This window comes from Eretmochelys imbricata, chromosome 3 (assembly GCF_965152235.1).
Source record: "Eretmochelys imbricata isolate rEreImb1 chromosome 3, rEreImb1.hap1, whole genome shotgun sequence".
Classification (NCBI taxonomy): Eukaryota; Metazoa; Chordata; order Testudines; family Cheloniidae; genus Eretmochelys; species Eretmochelys imbricata.
Window position 1 is genome coordinate 68,765,287 of NC_135574.1, and position 20,274 is coordinate 68,785,560.

Sequence of the window (20,274 nt, forward strand, 5' to 3'; positions counted from 1 at the left end):
AGACCAATATACAATACAAACATTAATCCTTGCTAACTAATTTAAATTGAGAGAGAGATTTTAGCAGTTTCCAGTACACCCCAGACATTTCCTTGACACAAGGATGTGCACCTAACACAACTTTCCTTAAATCCTGGAGCAGTGGTTGTCAACCCACAGCCCGCTTGCAGCCCAATCAGCACACAGCTGTGGCCCATGTGACATCCTCAGAATCATACATGTAGTGTATATATATTGTGTGCATGCGGCCCACAACACAGAGAGCTGCATATGCAGCCCACAATGGTAAATAGGTTGAGAACCACTGTCCTGGAGAAACCATTAACTCCAAATCATTCACCTTGGAAGGATCCTTTCATCTGCCATATCCTATGATGTTTCTTTTGCATCATGTGTCCCCTACACAAAATGCAATAGATCATATTCCTTAGCAAATAATAAAGGATCAGGGTGGCCTATGAAAAAAGTAATTTTCTTTTCTAGAACTGCTCATGAAGCAGAGCATGCTTCAGCTAAGCTTTCTAAGTGTGGAGTGACACAGTTTATTCTGCCAAACATAGTCATAGATGAAGGTGTCTGCAACAAAATATTAGAAAAGGCCATCCAACCAATTATACCTACCTTTTTAATTTGTATGTATATCATGTAGTATGTCCCATTGCATTCTCTAGCTGTACATGCGAGCATTACGATCAGCTGCAGTATACCTATGTCGTTTGAGAATTCACTTATGAGGCTTCTATTTGACTAACACTCTCATCAATTTGATGTAGCAAACTCAGACTCTAAAAATGGTTTGGGAGTATAATTTTTGTACTATCTACAAAATACCCAACAGTGCTTCTTGCTAAAATCAGATTTCAAATGTCTGTCACTGACGCTTCTGCAATGCTCTGTCATGTTTCTGTGAATACTCGACTGCTGAAGTGAAGCACTCACTGAATCAAAACCTACTTCTTCAGTTCTTTCTAAACATCACAGAGACCAGCAGCAGCAAACAGGCTTCCTGTAACTGATGCAGGCGATGTGAAAGGAGCCTATCCATAGTATTACATTCTAAGTTGCATCTGGGTTTTTCCAATTGTGTCTTATGCTTTGACATAACTCCCTGCTCAAACATGGTACATTGAAGAATTTTTACATCATGGCCCGACACATTAATTGCAACTCTATTTTTAACATTAGCACCCTCGATAATGCCCAAAATGAAGAAAAAATACTTGATATATATGCAAAAGGTATTTACCTGATCATTACTCTTTTTCGGCCCCATATCTACAAGTCAACCATAAATGGATTGAATCCTTCTCTGATCAGCTACAGGAAAAGTCCAATCAATCAACCAAGCATCATGGGATAGAATTCCCCGCTCTTCCTCTTCATGCCCAAGTGAGTGCATCCCAAGCTGTAAAATTGAATTATGCGAATATGCAGTTCTTCCCTCTGAAATTTTCTAAAGTCGTAATTGTGTTTTAGTTATTAATATGCTTATTCGTATAATTTAGCTTTCCAGCTCTGAAAGGAGGAAAAATCAGAGTATCTTCTATCATGATCTTTGTTCAACAGATCAGAATAGTCCTATATTTGAGTGAGAAAGGATGCCATTTGACTGTGGTGACAGAAACCTAGTCTTCACACCCTTTTTGATAACTTGAAGGGAGAGTAAAAAATAATCTTGCCATTGCAGCCTGAAGAGACAAAATTCTCTTGTACATCTTTACATCTCTCAATGGAAGGCTAGTGGAGATCATGGACTATTTCTCTTAAAACACTTTGAACATTTATTAATTTTTAATGTTTAAGCTATTCTGCTATGGCAGTTGATAGATTACGTTTAAGTCTGTGACAGTGCAACTTTGCTGCTTTGGATCAGAATCTATATTCTTTTCAAGCTAAGCTAGCTCCTTCCCCTCCCTAACTCTGCATCCCAATGCACAGCTATAACACTTCTATTAGTAATATGAAGAGTAATAATGCACTTTTGTGGCACATTTCATGTGAGAATTTAATTGTTTACAAACACCCAAACCTCCTAAGCACCTCAGTGAGATAAGTGAGGTATTATTATGCAGATAAAATTGTACACAACTATGTAGCCAGCAATTTTTTCCATTCAGTTATGGCAATGTCTCACAAAAAGCTGAAGTTCACTTCATTCAGTGAGAATGAAGAAGCCCTTAGTCTTTAGCACAACAAAACCATATTTCTTCTACTTTAAGTAGGAGAGTTACTTTCTATATCATGTTATTTACAGCTATAATAATCACTACATTAATAATTATGAATGCCTATTTCATACATCTGAACTAGTCACAGTAATTGATCAAGCATATATAATATAATTACTGTAACTGCTTTAGTCTACTTAGACAATTTCTCACAACTTTTAAATTTAATTTGCTCTTTTTTGTTGTTTTCTTTTTCAGTTCTCATTACTGTTTTCCAAAATAATTCTCAGAAACTCTGCACAGAATGTATTGTGAAAATTAAACAACGATTCAAAAACAAAGTTTCATTTCAACTGCATGGCTGGGTTGAAAAGATCAATAAAAGTTATATACACCTATCAACTTGGCTTGCACCTCTGAAGACTTTAGTCACAAATTAAAAGGAATGTATTAGTCTCCACCCAGTCTCAAAGAATTTGTTCACATCAGGAAACTGATCAAGCAATCTTGTTACAATTTAATATGACTGACAATCTCTGCTCAGGAAACAACCAATATTGGAATAGCAGACGTGTTGAAAGTTAAGATCAAAAGCATTATACAAAGAATTACAAAATCTTACTTTTCACCAACTCATGTTATGCTGGCTCTAAACAATGCTATTCGTTCCTCACTTACAAGAGCTGGTATTTGTGACACACACATTATACAACATTTAGTGAATAAGAGTTCACCAAATTCAATTTATAAAGTAAAATGTTAAGCTTTCGGACATTACCAGTTTTAGGTGTTCTTTTCTCCTTTTGCCAAAAGAGGAACTTGAAGACCCAGGTTCTGATTCTTGACCTCCTGTTTTAACATCCTCCTCCTCCTCCTCCTCTTCATCGTCTTCATCAAAGCACCATTCAGGTAGCTCAGGTGGTGGCGGTGCATCATCTACATCTCCGTAACGACGGAATAGTTCTTTCAAATAGTCCCCTTTATAGATACCTGGTGGCCTGGCTTGGGCAAAAGTAGCCACTGCTGCTTCAATACTGGCAAACAGAAATTGAGAGTTGTTTATTTTTGAATGTTAACAAGACATTACTTATAAATTAATAACGTTCTGTGTGACTTTGTTTCCCCTAAAAATTCAAAAAATAAATCACTTCATTGTCAAGAATTCAGAAACTCTTGAGATACTTACAAAAGGAAAGCTTATTTACCTTGTACAGTAACTGGAGTTCGTCAAGATGTGTGCCCCTATGGGTACTCCATTTCAGGATGTGTGCATGCTCATGCACTCTTGATTAGAGATTTGCAGCAGCAGCACCTGCATCCTAGAGATCCTTTTACTACTCCGGTGCAAGGATATTGGGGAAGGTGGACATGGACCCCCCACTGCTCCAGTTCCTTCTCAGTCATGAAATCTAGTGAGAAGATTGGAAAGCAGAGGGGAAGAAGGATGTGTACTGGAGCACCTATAGGGACACACATCTTGAAGAACTCCAGTTACTGTACAAGGTACATAACTTCTCCTTATTTGAGTAGCATCCCTACAGCTGCTCCCCTTCAGCAGATTCTTGAGTAGTATGGAGAAGAGTGCCAAGGAGACACGTTCACTACAGACCATAGAACAGCATCACTGAAAGCCACATCGGCTCTGGAAGCAGACATGAGTACTGGGAAAGCATGTGCATCAAAGATCAGGTGGCTGACCTCAAGATGTCTTGAGAAAGGCATGTTTTTCAATCCACAAAGGTAGATTGAGCCCTGGTGGAATGAGCCACCATCATAGGAAGGGGATGAACTCCTGAGGCTTCATAACAGATTAAGGTGCATCTTGCAACCCATCAGGACAGCCTCCAGGTGGAGATCAGATGTCTTTTTCTTAGTTCTGTGACAGAGATGGAGAGCCTAAGAGAAGCCCTAAAGGGTTTAGTCCGGTCAAGATAAAAAGCAAGAGCTCGTCTTACATCCAGTGTATGTAGTCTCATTTCTTCACTCAGAAAGCAAGGCTTGGGGTAAAACACCAGTAGGTGAATCTCCTAATTAATGTGGAACTCTGAATAAACTTTACAGAGGAAGCGCACGTGTGGGTATAGTGTCATCTTGTCATGATCGAACGCTGCGTACAGTTGGTCAGCCATCAGGGCGCTCTAGCTCTCCTACCTTCCTGGCTGAAATAAGGAACGAGGCCCTGAGGCACAAATTAAGGAGGGAACAAGTCCCCACAGATTCAAATGGAGGCTTCCTCAGTACATTAAGGACTAAATTCTGTAGGTTCTTTCACAGGAAGAAAAAGATTGAGTAGCCCCTTAATAAACCTCACAGTGGTTAGACGCATGAAGTCTGAAAATCCCTCAACAGGGGGATGAACCTTAACTGAGCTCAGCAATAATCCCTTGGTTTTTAAATGTAGCAGGTAACTGAAAATGTGTGTCAGACAAGACTCAAGAGGAGGTACAGATCAATGGCTGCACCAAAATTGAAAATGTTTCCCCGTCTGTAGGTAGGTTTTCCACTATTGAGCAGTAACTCCAGAGAGCAATCTTCTTCTATACCAATGAGCCATCTAGAAGCCATGCCTTGAGGTGAAACCCCAAGAGACTGGGGTGGGTTTTGGGTGAGGAGATTTTCACTCAGGGAGAGGTGGAGAGGCAATTGCTCAGACACGCGAACTAACTCAGGGAACCATTTCTCCCTCAGCTACAACAGTGCTATGAGGATAGCTAATTTCTCCTGTTTCAACCTGTTCAGGACTTTGAGCAAATGGTGCAGCAGTATAAGCATATAGCAATACCCAGGGCCAAGGGATAACTGAAGCACCTCCATTGAGTTGCAGCAGTGCCCTGCCCTGAAAAAAAATTGCCTGCACTTTGCAGTGGATGGCGTTGCTAAGAAATTTATCTCCAGAGTACCCCAGGTAGAACACATCCTTCTGAATACTGCGTTGTTCAATTCCCACTTGTGGAAAAGGCAGAAATGCCTGCTGAGATCTGTAGTCCTGGGTGATAAATCACTGAGAACAGTATGCGGAGTGCTATGCACCAACTCCATGGTTTTACTGACTCGGCATATAAGGACTGGGATCTTACTCCTCCTTGCCAACTGATATAATACATAGTTTCTCTGTTGTACATCAGGTAGCCCCTGATGTGGGAAAAGTAGTGCTGGCAAGTTTAACAAACCACTCTGAGCTCTAATATGTTGATGTGGATGATTGCCTCCTGTGGTTCCATTTGGCTTGAGCTGTGAAATGCTGAAAGTGCACACCCTAGCCTAGCAGGGAGGTGTCGGTGGTGATACTTGTGGGAGGAGGCTACGAGAATGGAACACCCACACATGCCTTTTGTGGATCTTTCCACTAATTACAGAATTGAGGGCCCTTTGAGGTACAGACACCCACTTGGTCTGTGCTTGTTGGGGGTGTAAGCACTTCCTGTCAAGGCTTGAAGACCCCATGACTGTAGTCTTCCTAAAGGTGTCACAAACATACCAGCATCCATGTGGCCCAGGAGTTGGAGGCAAGCCCTTGCTGTGGTTTGCAAGCTCTGCTGTATTGTTGAAATGAATCTGGACATGGTAGCAAACCAGTTATGGTCAAGTATGTTCTGGCAGTGGTAGAGTCCAGAGTGGCCCTACTGAAGTCTATGTGTTGTGTAGATGTGAGTGTAGACTTTTCTGAATTGGGACAGCAGCCCAGGGAGCAGAACTGGGATAGAGCCTTCCTGGTTGCTGTCTATACCTTGAGAAATGAGCAACCTTTCAGGAGCCAATCATCCAGGTACAGAAAGATGATTATCCCCATCTGCTGGAAATGGACTGCGATGGCCAAGACGACTTTGGTAAAGACCCTTGGGGCAGTTGAAAGGCCAAAGGGTAGGATGCAATATTGGTAGTGGTCCCTGCCACCCACAAAACTTAGGAAACATTTGTGGGAGGGGTACATGACTATATGAAAATAAGTGACCTGAAGGTCGAGGAAGACAAATCAATCACCCAGATCCAGGGCAAGAATTATTGCTGCTAGGATTACCATTCTGAACAGTTGAGAGTGGATGAAGTTGTTCAAAGTCCTGAGGTCCAGCAACAATGTCCACCTGACCCACCCTCACCCGTTTTTTTTCTTGGGGACTGGGGAAGTACCAGAAAAGAACACTTTCCCAATGAAGTCCAGTGGAACAGGCTTCACCACCATTAGGGTTACAAAAGATTGCACCTACTGTCTCAAGAGACCCTCATGAAAATGGCCTCTGAAGAGGGATAGGGAGGAGAGTGGTGTTGGGGCGGCTGGACTGGATGGGATAGCCTGTAGAAATCGGATCCATCAGTGATGAGTGATGAGCTCCCAGGAAGGTAGAAAATAAGAGAGACAATCCCCATAAGGGCAGATGCGGGACTGGTGCAGTGTAGGATCGAGAGAGGGAGACAGTTTGCCGCCTTCAACCAATGGGGCAAAATGGTCTTTTGAGGATGTCACTGACGGGGAAGTCACTGTAGAGGATGGCCCTTTGTTAGTGAATCTAGGCTCCTTCCTGGGAGGTTCAGCCAGTCTCATGGGCTAGTAATGACCTGGACAAGATCACTGAACCATCTGCAATCTAATATATTTTCTTTGTCACAGGTATATAGATGCCCAGAGATCCTTGTCTGGAAGTTTTTAAAAGAATGGAGGGACCCGTCTGTGGCACCATGGAACAACTTGTGCCCCTCGAAGGAGTGGTTCTTGACTCTGGTTTGTACCTCCCAGGGGAGGCCAGAGGGCTGCAGCCAAGAAGCTCAGTGCACGACTACTGCCACAGAGATGGAATGTGCAAATGCATTGGCAGCTATCATAAATATAAAGGGAGGGTAACAACCTTTATGTAAGCAGTTATATAAAATCCTGCTTGGCCAGAGGTACAGAATCCCGTTACCTGTAAGGGGTTAATCAGTTCAATTAACCTAGTTGGCACCTGACCAGAAGAACCAATGGGGAAAGAAGATACTTTCAAATCTGGGGGGAGAGGGGTAGGGCTTTGTTTTGTGCTCTGTGTGTGTTCTCTCCAAGACACAGAGAGAGACCAAGCAAGTAATCCAGCTCCTACTGAAATGATGCATCTAATATTACAAAAATAGTAAGTAATAGCAAGGAATGTATTAGATTATCTTTTGTTTTAGCTTGTGAATTTTCCCATGCTAAGAGGGAGGTTTATCCCTGTTTTTTGTAACTTTGAAGTTTTGCCTAGAGGGGAATCCTCTGTGTTTTAAGTCTTATTACCCTGTAAAATTACCTTCCATCCTGATTTTACAGAGGTGCTTCTTTTACTTTTTTTTTTCTTTATAATAAAGTTCTGTTTTTTAAGAATCTGATTGGTTTTTAAGTGTCCTAAAAATCCAAGGATCTGGTCTGTGCTCACCTTGTTTACTGATCTGGTTGGTAGATTATTCTCAAGCCTCCCCAGGAAAGGGGGTGAAGGAGCTTGGGGGGATATTTTGGGGAAACAGGAACTCCAAGTGATCCTTTTCCTGAAACTTTGTCTACCTCACTTGGTAGTGGCAGCAGTACTCATCCAAGGACAAGGAAGGATTTGTGCCTTGGGAAAGTTTTTAACCTAAGCTGGTGGAAATAAGCTTAGGGGGTCTTTCATGTGGGTCCCCATATCTGTACCCTAGAGTTCAGAGTGGGGAGGGAACCCTGACAGCAGCATTGAGTGAGGCCTGAAGAGAGAGTTTTGTGATTGTCTGACTTTCCATTATGAGGGCCTCTGTGGCAGGTGTTCTATAAAAAAATGAAAACATTAAATAATTTGTAAAATCGTGCTTTGCCATCAGGGCTTGATAACCAGCTACTATGAACTGCAAAGCAGCTGGAAGTAGCTTTTGAGGCACAGAAGGTCCAGCTGTTTCAGCTCGTCAGCTGCTGTTGAGCTGGACTCGATGTTGCGATTCATTAACTGCCTCAACAACCAGGGAGTTGGGTGAAAAAGGGGAGAAAAACACTCAGCCTCAGGATGGGTTTTTGTCAGCCTGTTTACACATAAGAGGTATGGTAGCTACAGTTTGCCACACAGCACAGGCTGGAACCAAAAGGGCAGCATTAATGGGCAAGACAATTTTGCCCTGAGGAGACATATGGACATCTCAGAATCTGATGAATTTGTCAACACCCACATCCATCAGAAGGTCAGTCAGTACTGGAGGTCAGAGGGGGTCTGATAACTGCTTTCGTACTGAATGTCGAGATTTGGTTGATTAGGGTGACAGTACTAGAGGATATGTGGATAGCAGCTGGAAATTCCTCTCAGTACTCTTCAAGAGTTTAACGTGGGACAGGTCACTGCTATATACGGAAAAAACAGAGGCTAGGGTAGACTCCAGCAGCTAAGTCGGTACCAGTGGAGAGTCTCTCTCTATACCCCTCAGCAATAGTAACTTAGGTTCTTCCAGGATCCTATGGTCCTCATGGAATAAAAACCTGAACAGTACGGACGACCCTGGATAGGAGGCCCTCAGGAGTCAATATGTTGGATGATACAGGAGATAGTACCAAACTGTGATCTATGCACCCTTCTCAGGCAGCTAAGGAAGATGGTACTGACAATGATTTCAGCTTGGCTTTAGAGTTCTTGTGCTTTAGACACACTGAATCTGATGCCAACTGCGCTGCTCTAGGTTGTTTACCAGAAGATGGACTTCTTGGTACACAGCACGGTCTTCTTAGCCAGTGCTGGAGTCTCAGTACCCGATAGTATAGGAGCCCCACCAGTACCCATGTCCTGAAATGAGACCCAGATGAAAAGGGCAATGTTCCCCTGCTTTTATCCCATTCTGGAGAATAGGGTCTTTTCTTTTTTGAGGATTTGTATGGTTCTAAAGGACCCCCAGCATCTTTGCTTACCACCGCAACAGTGATGGTTGCCTGAGCAATCGGAGCAACCAAATCCAATATAAGGGACCTCATGGGTCTCAAAGAGCACTCCATCAACAGTACTTTTAATCTATCCTCCTTCCATTTTTTAGATTTGATGTCAGATCTGCTCAGGATCTAACATATGGAGGGGACATGAGTCTCTGCCAGGCAGCAGAGGCAGTTAGATTGTCCATCACTCCAGGGAAAAGATCTACGTATGACAGGTCTGGCAGAATTTGAAGCCCAGGGTCTTGGACATAACCTGTTACTCGAGGCCATGGATTGAGCCCAAAAGAAAAAAACAAGATCTGGATCAGGTAAATGAAAGAGGAGAAGAAGGTGGACCCCCAGCCAAAAGCACAAAGCTGTGCTAAATAATGGTAAAATATAAATGAAAGTTACTAAGAAGATATCAAATAAAAAACAATAAGAAATAAGCAGCAAGGCACATGGCTAGCTACAGCAGACATGGCAATGTTCTGTCTCAAGCTGTGATCAGTTGAGAAGGAACTAGAGTGGTGGCAGGTCTACTCCCTCTCCCCAATATGCTGTTGCACTGGGGTATGAGGATATGTAGGGAACAGGAAACACTGGACGCTGACAAAAATCTGACAAAAATCTCTAATCAAGAGTGCCGGGTGCAAGCACATCTTGAAAGAATAGGCAGCAGTTTGAAAACAAACATAAGGAAGTAGTTCTTCACATGGTCAACCCGTGGAACTCATTGCCAGCAATGTTAAAGGCCAAAAGTATAACTAGGTTAAAAAAAGAATTAGATAAGTTCACGAAGGATATGGCCATCAATGGTATTAGCAAAGATAAGGGACACAACCCCATGCTTTGGGTGTCCCTAAACCTCTGACTGCCAGAGCGGGACTGGATGACAGGGGATGGATCATTCAACAATTGCCATTTTGTTCATTCCCTCTGAAACAACCCCCCCAGCCACTATCGGAAGACAGAACATTGGGCTAGATGGACCATCCAGAATGGCCATTCTCATGTTCTTAAGTGGAGCACCCATAGGGACACCACTTGAAGATTTATTCAATCCATTACCATTTGAAACATGGTGTTAAGAGCATCTTGGTAACTGTTGCTCCTTGTGCAAGAGCCTGCATTGTTATATCCGTTTTTCTCAGACTCCCAGGGACAGATATGCTTAAGGTACTTTTTGTCCCCTTCCAGTGGCTAATAGCTCCCTTTTGGACTCCTAGTTATAGGATACGTGTTCACAGCTGTTACAGCTGAAAAGGGAGGAGAAAAATACACATAATTATGGGGGTCAATGGGGAGGAGTCCAGAATAAAGGCTGAATATACTGATAAGCAAACACAATTAATGTTTATGAATGGTTAGAGAATGTCTCACTTCTCAAAATAGATTTTTCCATTTCTCTGGGAAGAAGCACCCAAGTCCTCTGAACCAGCCTTTAGTAGTTCCTCTTTGGAGCCACAACTGAACAGTCCATTCCTGTTCAGCAAAAAGCTTAAGCACAAGCTTAAATGTAGACATGCTTAACTGCTTTTATAAACTGAAGGCTAGGTCCACAAAATAAGGAGTTCCTAATCCAGACAGGCCATAACAATGTTATTCACCTTACTTAATGGAAAGCACTCATACTATAGCGATGAGCGCAGAATAAGAAACCTACATAGAATAGAATAAGACTTGTTCAACAATGAAGGCATTACTTCATTTAAGCCTTTTTGGCAGACTTTTCTGACACCTTGGTCTGGGACAGAGGGAGCTGCTACAGGCTGTGGAGCAAAGAACACTACCAGGCCAGGAATTAATACCCTAATGAGGCAAAGAGAAAAAGAAAACACCAAGAAAGCATGAAAGGAGAAAATATAGGTTCAGAAAGAAGAGGTTAAGAAGTTTTTCTGTGCCGTGCAGTCTGGGAGGTAGGTTGTCTGAAAAGTGTCTTTTGAAGCTGCCAGGAGACAGAACAAACTAGAGGTTTCTCAGAATAGGTGGAAGCAAGCCCTTCCCTAGAGCTGGTAGGTCTAGTTCTGTCTTCAGTAGAAGAGGAAAAATCACTAGTTAGACTAGCGAGACTGGATGATGGCCAGATGCTAGCACGATGGGCAAAAGAGAAGAACCTAGGTAGTTAAGTTAGAGAGAAATAGGATGTGAAAAAGATCTTAAGATTCGTTTTGTTCTTTTTACAAGACAAATTAGAATTAACTTGGTAATGTCTTTAAATTGCTTAACAAATCCTTTAATTAATATCCCAGAGACCAGAGGCAACTTGGGAGTAGGAGAGAAAAGGGAAGAGAGATGGGCCCCCATTCCAAATGCTTAAGAATGCCAATCATCCTCTAGAAAAGTTTGTCCTTGATGTACTACAAGCAGCTGATTCTCTTGTAAATACATAGTATTAAGAATAGATAGTAACAAAACCCGATGTAACAGCTCAGATTTCAGGTACAGAAGATCAGCCTGGTAGGAAAGAGAGTTTACATATTCCAGAAATGAAACTGTCTTGGGGAAAAGTGAGTTGCAAAAAGAACATCACGTAAGGTTTCCAATGACTAGCTCGAGGGCTGTCAGTCTGGATGACCTTTCCTTAAACTAGCTGTATAATACTTCTCAGCATTCACAGTGCATCTGCTGCTATCCTACATCATGTGCTTAAGGGGTAAATATGGATGGATTTTCTACAGGGAAACCTCATTGTTTCATCAGTGAATAGCAATGTCGCTTTACTTGAAATGATAATGCAGCAAACATAATTTTTCTTAATATGGTGCACACACTTACTGTAATTGTAAATTTAAGGCAATTCTTTTAATGTTGCTGCTTTTGTTTGTAGCTGTATTTTATCACTACATTTGAGAATGATGATCCTGTTTCACAAAAGTTGACCGAGATGAACAAGTTTAATTAACACTATTAACCATTTGCAAAAAAAACCACCAAAAAAAAAAAATCAACCAAATTGATTGACCACAAGGCTTGGTCAATCAATTTAATTAAGGCTTTTCATGCACAAGTAAGAAAGTATTAAGTAAAGCTGAATAGGAGGTACTATTTCAAATAGACTTAACTCAGAATCTTTATTTGTTTCCAGGGGAAAGAACAAAAAAAAGACCTACTGTGGTTCAAATTATTACATGCTGATTTTTAAAGCATTTAGAGGAATTGAAAGTACCCAACCTATCAGGCATAAGACTCACTAGCACCCTACTAGTAAGATGTTCAGCTTTATGTCCACTTCCCAGGTTCAGCTGAGCTACTAGATTCCTTGGGCCATTGGTGCTCAGAGGCTCCATCACAATGCATCTCCTCTCACTGCGTGCCTACCTTAACCAGGAAAAATTGGTTCTTCCCTCAAAGGTGGCCATCTTGCCCATATCCTAGTCTCAAGATAAACTTTATGTTCAGTCATTAAAAAAAAAAAAAAAATGAAGGAGCAGCATGGATCCATCCATTTTCCATCCAATGCTGGAAATGGTTCTTCAAATAGAATAGTGGAAACGGAGATATTGCCAAGACCCTAGGGTTTGTCTACACTTGAAATACTACAGCAACACAGCTGCAGCACTTCAGTGTAGATACTATCTAAGCCAGCCGGAGGGGTTCTCCTGTCAGTATACATAATCCACGTGCCTGAGAGGTGGTAGCTAGGTCAACAGAAGAACTCTTTCATCAACCTAGCGCTGTCAACACCCGGGAGTTGGCTTAACTATGACACTCATGACTACAACATAGCTGGGTCGACTTAACTTTTTAGTGTAGACCAGACTCTAGAGACACAGGCTTTGCATCAGAACTAGCTGGATAGGAGAAAATCTTGTGTTTAAATTAGGGCTGTTGATTGATCGCAGTTAACTCACGCAATAAACTCAAAAAAATTAATTGCGATTAATTGCAGTTTAAATCGCACTGTTAAACAATAGAATACCAATTGAAATTTATTAAATATTTTGGATGTTTTCCTACATTTTCCTATAGTAATCTGTGTTGTAATTGAAATCAAAGTGTATACTATTTTTATTACAAATATTTGCACTGTAAAAATTATTAAAAATAATATTTTTCAATTCACTTCATACAAGTACTGTAGTGCAATCTCTTTGTTGTGAAAGTGCAACTTACAAATGTAGATTTTTTTTTGTTACATACCTGCACTCAAAAACAAAACAATGTAAAACTTCAGAGTTTACAAGTCCACTCAGTCCTACTTCTTGTTCAGCCAATCGCTAAGACAAACAAGTTTATTTACATTTACGGGACATAATGCTGCCCACTTCTTATTTACAATGTCACCTGAAAGTGAGAACAGGCATTTGCATGGCACTTTTGTAGCCAGCATTGCAAGGTATTTAAGTGCCAGTTATGCTAAACATTTGTAGGCTCCTTCATGCTGCAGCCACTATTCCAGAGGATATGCTTAGATGCTGATGACGCTCGTTAAAAAAATAATGCATTAATTAAATTGGTGACTGAACTCCTTGGTGGAGAACTGTACATCCCCTGTTCTGTTTTACCCACATTCTGCCATATATTTCATGTTATAGCAGACTCGGATGATGACCAGCACATGTTGTCCATTTTAAGAACACGTTCTCTGCAGATTTAACAAAACGCAAAGAAGGTACCAATGAGAGATTTCTAAAGATAAATAAGATAAGCACTTGACCCAAGCTTTAAGAATCTGAAGTGCCTTCCAAAATCTGAGAGGAATGAGGTGTAGAGCATGCTTTCAGAAGTCTTAAGAGAGCAACGCTCTGATGCAGAAACTACAGAACCCAAACCACCAAAAAAGAAAATCAACCTTCTGCTGGTGGCATCTGATTCAGATGATGAAAATGAACATGCGTCAGTCCACACTGTTTTGGACGGTTATCAAGCAGAACCAGTCATCAGCATGGACAGATGTCCTCTGGAATGGTGGTTGAAGCATGAAGGGACATATGAATCTTTAGCGCATCTGGCACGTAAATATCTTGCGATGCCGGCTACAACAGTGCTATGAGAATGCATATTCTCGCTTTCAGGTGACACTGTAAACAAGAAGCGGGCAGCATTATCTTCTGCAAACGTGTCTGTCTGAGCCATTGGCTGAACAAGAAGTAGGACTGAGTGGACTTGTAGGCTCTAAAATTTTACATTGTTTTATTTTTGAATGCAGTTTTTTGTACATAATTCTACATTTATAAGTTCACTTTAATGATAAACAGATTGCACTACAGTACTTGTATTAAGTGAACTAAAAATACTATTTCTTTTGTTTTTATACAGTGCAAATACTTGTCGTCAAAAATAAATAAAAATTGAGCACTGTATACTTTGTATAGTGTTGTAACTGAAATCAATATATTTGAAAATGTAGAAAAGTCCAAAAATATTTAAATAAATGGTATTCTATTATTGTTTAATCATGTGATTAATCTTTTTAATCACTTGACAGCCCTAGTTTAAATTATATCATTGAATAAAAGCCATCCTCTAACATGGCAAGACTTTTAGACATTTTTCCTGAAGTAATGATATTTAAAGTGGAGCACCACTATTGGGGGAGGAGGGAAGGTTTCGTTTCTCCCATCCTTATTTCAAAGTATGCATCCTGGTTCTGGAAAATTCTCAAAAGGTAGGTTACACCACCAATATAGCTCTTGTTGGAAAAATCCTGTAACAAATGCAGTGTTTTGGGTATGCTTTCAGATGTACGCATACATGTCACTTTCCTGCTACTTTGCCTATCTAATGCCATTGTTTTGAATATGCCAACAACAAAAGATCTAAAATAATGCTATCAATCAAAAGCAGTACATGAGTATATTTCAATACTTTGCACAGGAAAGAGAAAAGGCAACCTATATACATACTCATGAAAACTTAAACACAGCTGGTAGGGCTAATAGTTGGTCTACAGACTTGACAATATAGCTGAAAGCTTAACTGAAAGAGACTGAACTGTCAAGAGAGTTTGACAGGAATAATGTTAATGTATGTCACCTGCTCAAAACTAACACTTCCCAGTTACCATCATCTATTGAGAAAACAGACATTCTTAGTGCACTGTGTCAGATATGCACACACACAAAAATCAGCATTCCTAGAATCAACAGTGAAAAAAATATATTCATTTAAAAGATAAAAATCTTAGAACAATCGGACCACCAATGGAGCAATGACAACTATGAAACACATTGGAGAAAACACTACCAATTGTATCCCTTCCCTGTACCCAAAATTAATTAAACTTGCAAAATTACCTCCAATCCAACTTCTCGACCAAAAAGGCACAGATAAGAAAACCAGTTCGATTGAATCCATGTGTACAATGAACACCTGAAAAACAAAACAACCCTAAATGTATGGAGACAAATCATTTTAAAAATGAACAACATGCAGCTGTTTTTATTACAAACAATGCAAACAAGTGATATTTTTGGCTCATTCCACTTAAATTACCACCATTAAGGAGATACCCCCATTCTAACTGAGGAAACCCAGATCGTCTAGAGACTATGTATAAAGCCCAAACGATATTTAAATTCTGTGTGCTAATTCCTATCAGTAATTTTCTGAATCTTCAATTTGTCAAAATAAAAAAGCTCAGCAATACTATTTTTTATTAGTGTTTAAATATGATTAATACCAGAAAGTACCTGATTGCTTTCTGATCAGCATTTGTAGGAGCGATGAAAGATAAATGTAATCAATGCAGTGATTATGAATTTAGAGAAATAATTTGCGGTTATAGTCATTTCATACTGTTAAGCATAAAAACCATGTCAAATATCAGGGTGTAGCCGTGTTAGTCTGTATCCACAAAAAACAACAAGGAGTCTGGTGGCACCTTAAAGACTAACAGATTTATTTCGGCATAAGCTTTCGTGGGTAAAACCCCACTTCTTCAGACATCTGAACATGCCACTTTAACAAGGAGTCTGGTGGCACCTTAATCATGTCAAAGTTACCCCGCTTTCTAAATTTAAAGATTATATCCATAGATCCTCTCAGTTCTATTTCAAAATGGCTATTAACATTTTAGTGGTTATTTAATTTTAATTTTGAAAGAAATCCCTAAAAAACATAGAAAGAAAAGGAGTACTTGTGGCACCTTAGAGACTAACGAATTTATTTGAGCATGAGCTTTCGTGAGCTACAGCTCACTTCATCAGATGCATACCGTGGAAACTGCAGCAGACTCTATATATACACAGAGAATATGAAACAATACCTCCTCCCACCCCACTGTCCTGCTGGTAATAGCTTATCTAAAAGCCATTTCCAGCACAAATCCAGGTTTTCTCACCCTCCACCCCCCCACACAAATTCACTCTCCTGCTGGTGATAGCCCATCCAAAGTGACAACTCTTTACACAATGTGCATGATAATGAAGTTAGGCCATTTCCTGCACAAATCCAGGTTCTCTCACTCCCTCACCCCCCTCCAAAAACCCACCCCCATACACACACAAACTCACTCTCCTGCTGGTAATAGCTCATCCAAACTGGCCACTCTCAGAGTTGTCACTTTGGATGGGCTATCACCAGCAGGAGAGTGAATTTGTGTGGGGGGGTGGAGGGTGAGAAAACCTGGATTTGTGCTGGAAATGGCTTTTAGATAAGCTATTACCAGCAGGACAGTGGGGTGGGAGGAGGTATTGTTTCATATTCTCTGTGTATATATAGAGTCTGCTGCAGTTTCCACGGTATGCATCTGATGAAGTGAGCTGTAGCTCACGAAAGCTCATGCTCAAATAAATTCGTTAGTCTCTAAGGTGCCACAAGTACTCCTTTTCTTTCTGCGAATACAGACTAACACGGCTGTTACTCTGAAACCTAAAAAACATACCCATTCAATAAAGACAATCACTTTGAACTACTTGTCTTTTCAGTTTAAACAGAAACAAAAGTTTAAATTTAATAAATTGTTTTTTCAGCCTTTATTTTATTGAATATTTCTCAGAAGGGGGGAGAGCAAAAAAGCAATTACTTCTAATTTTCCCTTTTTTCCTATGTTACCAGCTCCATCTAGTGGTTTAGATAAATCAAATCGGAAGGAAAGACCATCTCTTGCTGTTTCATAGTTCTTTCAAGAAAGGGGAGTTTAATATCTTGCTCAAAATTTGTCTTGCATTTTTTTTATGATTATTAATTAAAGTGACAGGGATCACACCATTAATTTATTAGTACCATGCCAATTATTCTGTTTATTTTTATTCTGCATGTTCCAGTAAAGCAGAAAAATCTCATCCAAGTTAACAGTATTTAGATCAATTACCACATTTCTCAACCATATTCAGAGAAGTTAAAATGTCAGTAGAGTTTTTCTTTGGGGTCTATATGATCAGATTATGAGCAGTTGCTTTTTTCTTCTATAACACAAGCAAAGTGAATGGTAAATTCCAAAATACAGGATTAAAAATATACACAGTTTTCAAGTGTGTACTTTACCTCCTCCCTCCACACCAAAAGCAAAATTGTTACTAATGGTCAAAGAAGGGGAATAACTTGAGCCGCCCCTCTCATTACAGACATGTATCAAACCAGGTCAGAGACCTTTCTTCCTCAACCTGATTGAAAGGTATATTTTCTTCATACGTAGGAAATTAAGGATATTAAGAATGTGTTCTCTGAAAAAGAGAAATGTCACAATAATTAACAGAAAGACACAAGTGAGTCTTTCTTCCTGTTTGTTTTACTAACCCTTGCTTATCTCAAAACTTGCTTCGGACCACAATGGATTACAGTGCCTGTCATCACATTTTTCTTTCTCCTGAGCCGCCTACTAAGGCGAGATCTTTCCACTTTATTTCCTCTGTGGTAGCAGGATTACTCCAGACTTGCAACATTGTGTTCCAAAAAATCAAGTTTCCAATCCATCTTTATCTAATTTAGCTAGGAAGTTTCTCACGGATTGCCATTCAAACTAGCACTTTGTATTCCTGACCTATTGAGGCTGAAAGTTAAATTTTCTTGACTTACACTCCGTTTGTAGTAATGGGGCATGCTGTGACTACTGGCATCAAAAAGTGAAAGTCAAAGGTCTTATAATTTTTTTTATCCAAATGGCAATAGTAGAAGCATGTTGACAATGAAAGCAAGGCGTTGGGATTTGAGGTCATGCAGCTTTCCCAGCCATCACTGTTCCTGTCCTTTTCTATGTACATACAATCTCCCATCTCCCCAGTAACCCTGGTGTTTCCTTAGAAGGACCTGATTCCCAGGCTTCGACACTCTAGCACAGAATATTATGAATTCTCAAAATTTGATTTTTACACCTAAAAACTCAACCATAGTTTACTTAAAAATTAACACTAAGAAGAAGGGAAAAACCAGTAATCCTAAGAATGGAACGGAACTGAGTAAAGAAATATGGGTGTGTTAGGAAAAGTTTCTGATCAGCAGCATACGTTTGAATCATGTGATGACCAGCGATGTACGTTGGTAGCATTAAAATGGCCTTCCAAGGGAAACAGTGCAGGCCCATTGCTCAAGTATACGAAACTAAACTCAAGAACCTAGAATCAGGAACAAGTATGCATTTGAAAGAGTTGACCTAATGGGTCTTTTCTGTCTCTGATTTCTATTACTATTAGAAGTTAAGTTCGGAAATGGCAGATTTTTCTGTCTACTTGATATTTGAAAAATTAAACATTACCTGAGCATATAGGAAGGACAGAACATTTGCTTCTTTTCTGAAGACCAGATTAAACCTCATTATCAATTTTATCACCCTTTTGTGGTGAAACTTATTCAACTGTGATGGGAGTCCTGTGCCAACCACTTACTGCTCAATCCAACAGGAGTAGAACTGCCCTGACCAGAGCTTTATTGGTTTCCTCTTTCTGACGTTTGAAACTGCTTCATGTTTCTCATGTAAAAATTTACATAAAAGAATTATGCATCTGTCTCATTCATATCCTTTCTTTTCTGCTGTGATTAGAATAGCTCTATTCTTTTTCCCCAACTAAATACATTTGACTACTTTGATGTCACATTCTTCTCATACAGCATATTTTGCACTGCTTCTTAATAGACTAGTGAATAGAAACAAAAGATGTTTGAACTTCCCTCCTCAAACATCACTATCTCAGCATACAGGCATTCATTCCTCTTTCCATTTCTAGAACAGTGATCTGTTTTCTCTTTGACACCATCTGTCTAGAATTTTAGAGAAGGAACCTCTTTCTACTACTCTCTAAAGATGAAATTACAACAGAAGACATTGAGGACACTACTAATTAAATCTCTTATGAGGAAGAAGATATCTCAGACAGGAATAACTAAGCTAAGGAGATAAAAACAAATGCCATCTTAACAAATAACTCCAATTTCATGTCTCAGTTCACATAGCAGAAATGAAAGGTGTAGTGTAATCTGTATTCCCTATAACCAACCATCAGACGTTAATAACCCAACACTGCAAATGATATTTAAAGTTAAAATACTAGTAAAATGAGTTTTCTATTTCAAACACTTCATAATGCTATTTGTATTCCATGTAAATTGCTGACCCAGAAAAATAATTAATTGCATTGAGATGCTATGGATGGCTACGTCAACTTATTCCAATTGATGAGTAACATATGATGTGAGAACAAATTCCATATATGATTTAAGAAAATGTTATTTAAAATTCCCATTGAACACGTAAAGACTGAGAAAAAACAAAAACATTCTATTCCACAGAAATAAATGTTCACGCAATTTCAAGAGTTCATTTTGAATATTAGTCCAATTTGCCTCCAATCCAATAGTTTTCAACCTCTTCCCTATCATGAGTCCACACTACAACAGAAAAGTTTGAAACCCAGCCTCCCATTTATCTAAAGAGAGGGAGGGCAATGATCCTTAGGCTGAGAACCACACACTCTAAACCAATCATTTAAAATTTAATAACAAAGCAGAATGAACTTGCCGCGGGGTAGGGACACCCCATCACGGGGTGTCGGGTCATGTGTGGTCAAAAGAAAGGGCAGAGACGATACTGCAGCCGGTTAGGTCCTATGCTGAGGACCCTTATTCTAAAACGTGGTAGTATTGCCTAGTGACTGGAGTCAACAAAGGTGGCCCTTTCCACTCAGGGCAGTGTGGCAAACTGGCCAGAGTCAACAAAGGTGGCCCTTTCCACTCAGGGCAGCGTGGCAGACTGGCCAGAGTCAACAAAGGTGGCCCTTTCCACTCAGGGCAGCGTGGCGGACTGGCCAGAGTCAACAAAGGTGGCCCTTTCCACTCAGGGCAGCGTGGCGGACTGGCCAGAGTCAA

The 20,274-nt window shown here is 40.2% G+C and overlaps 1 protein-coding gene across 1 annotated transcript in view; it reads right to left on the minus strand.

Annotated features, from left to right (window-relative positions):
* RNGTT (RNA guanylyltransferase and 5'-phosphatase) overlaps window positions 1–20,274 on the minus strand; it is a 441,453-nt gene that overhangs the window by 385,422 nt on the left and 35,757 nt on the right. The window contains exons 5-6 of the mRNA XM_077812806.1: window positions 15,270–15,345; window positions 2,947–3,202 (exon numbers count right to left, since the gene is read on the minus strand). Of these exons, the coding sequence (XP_077668932.1) occupies window positions 2,947–3,202; window positions 15,270–15,345 (332 nt within the window). The remainder of the gene's footprint in view (window positions 1–2,946; window positions 3,203–15,269; window positions 15,346–20,274) is intronic.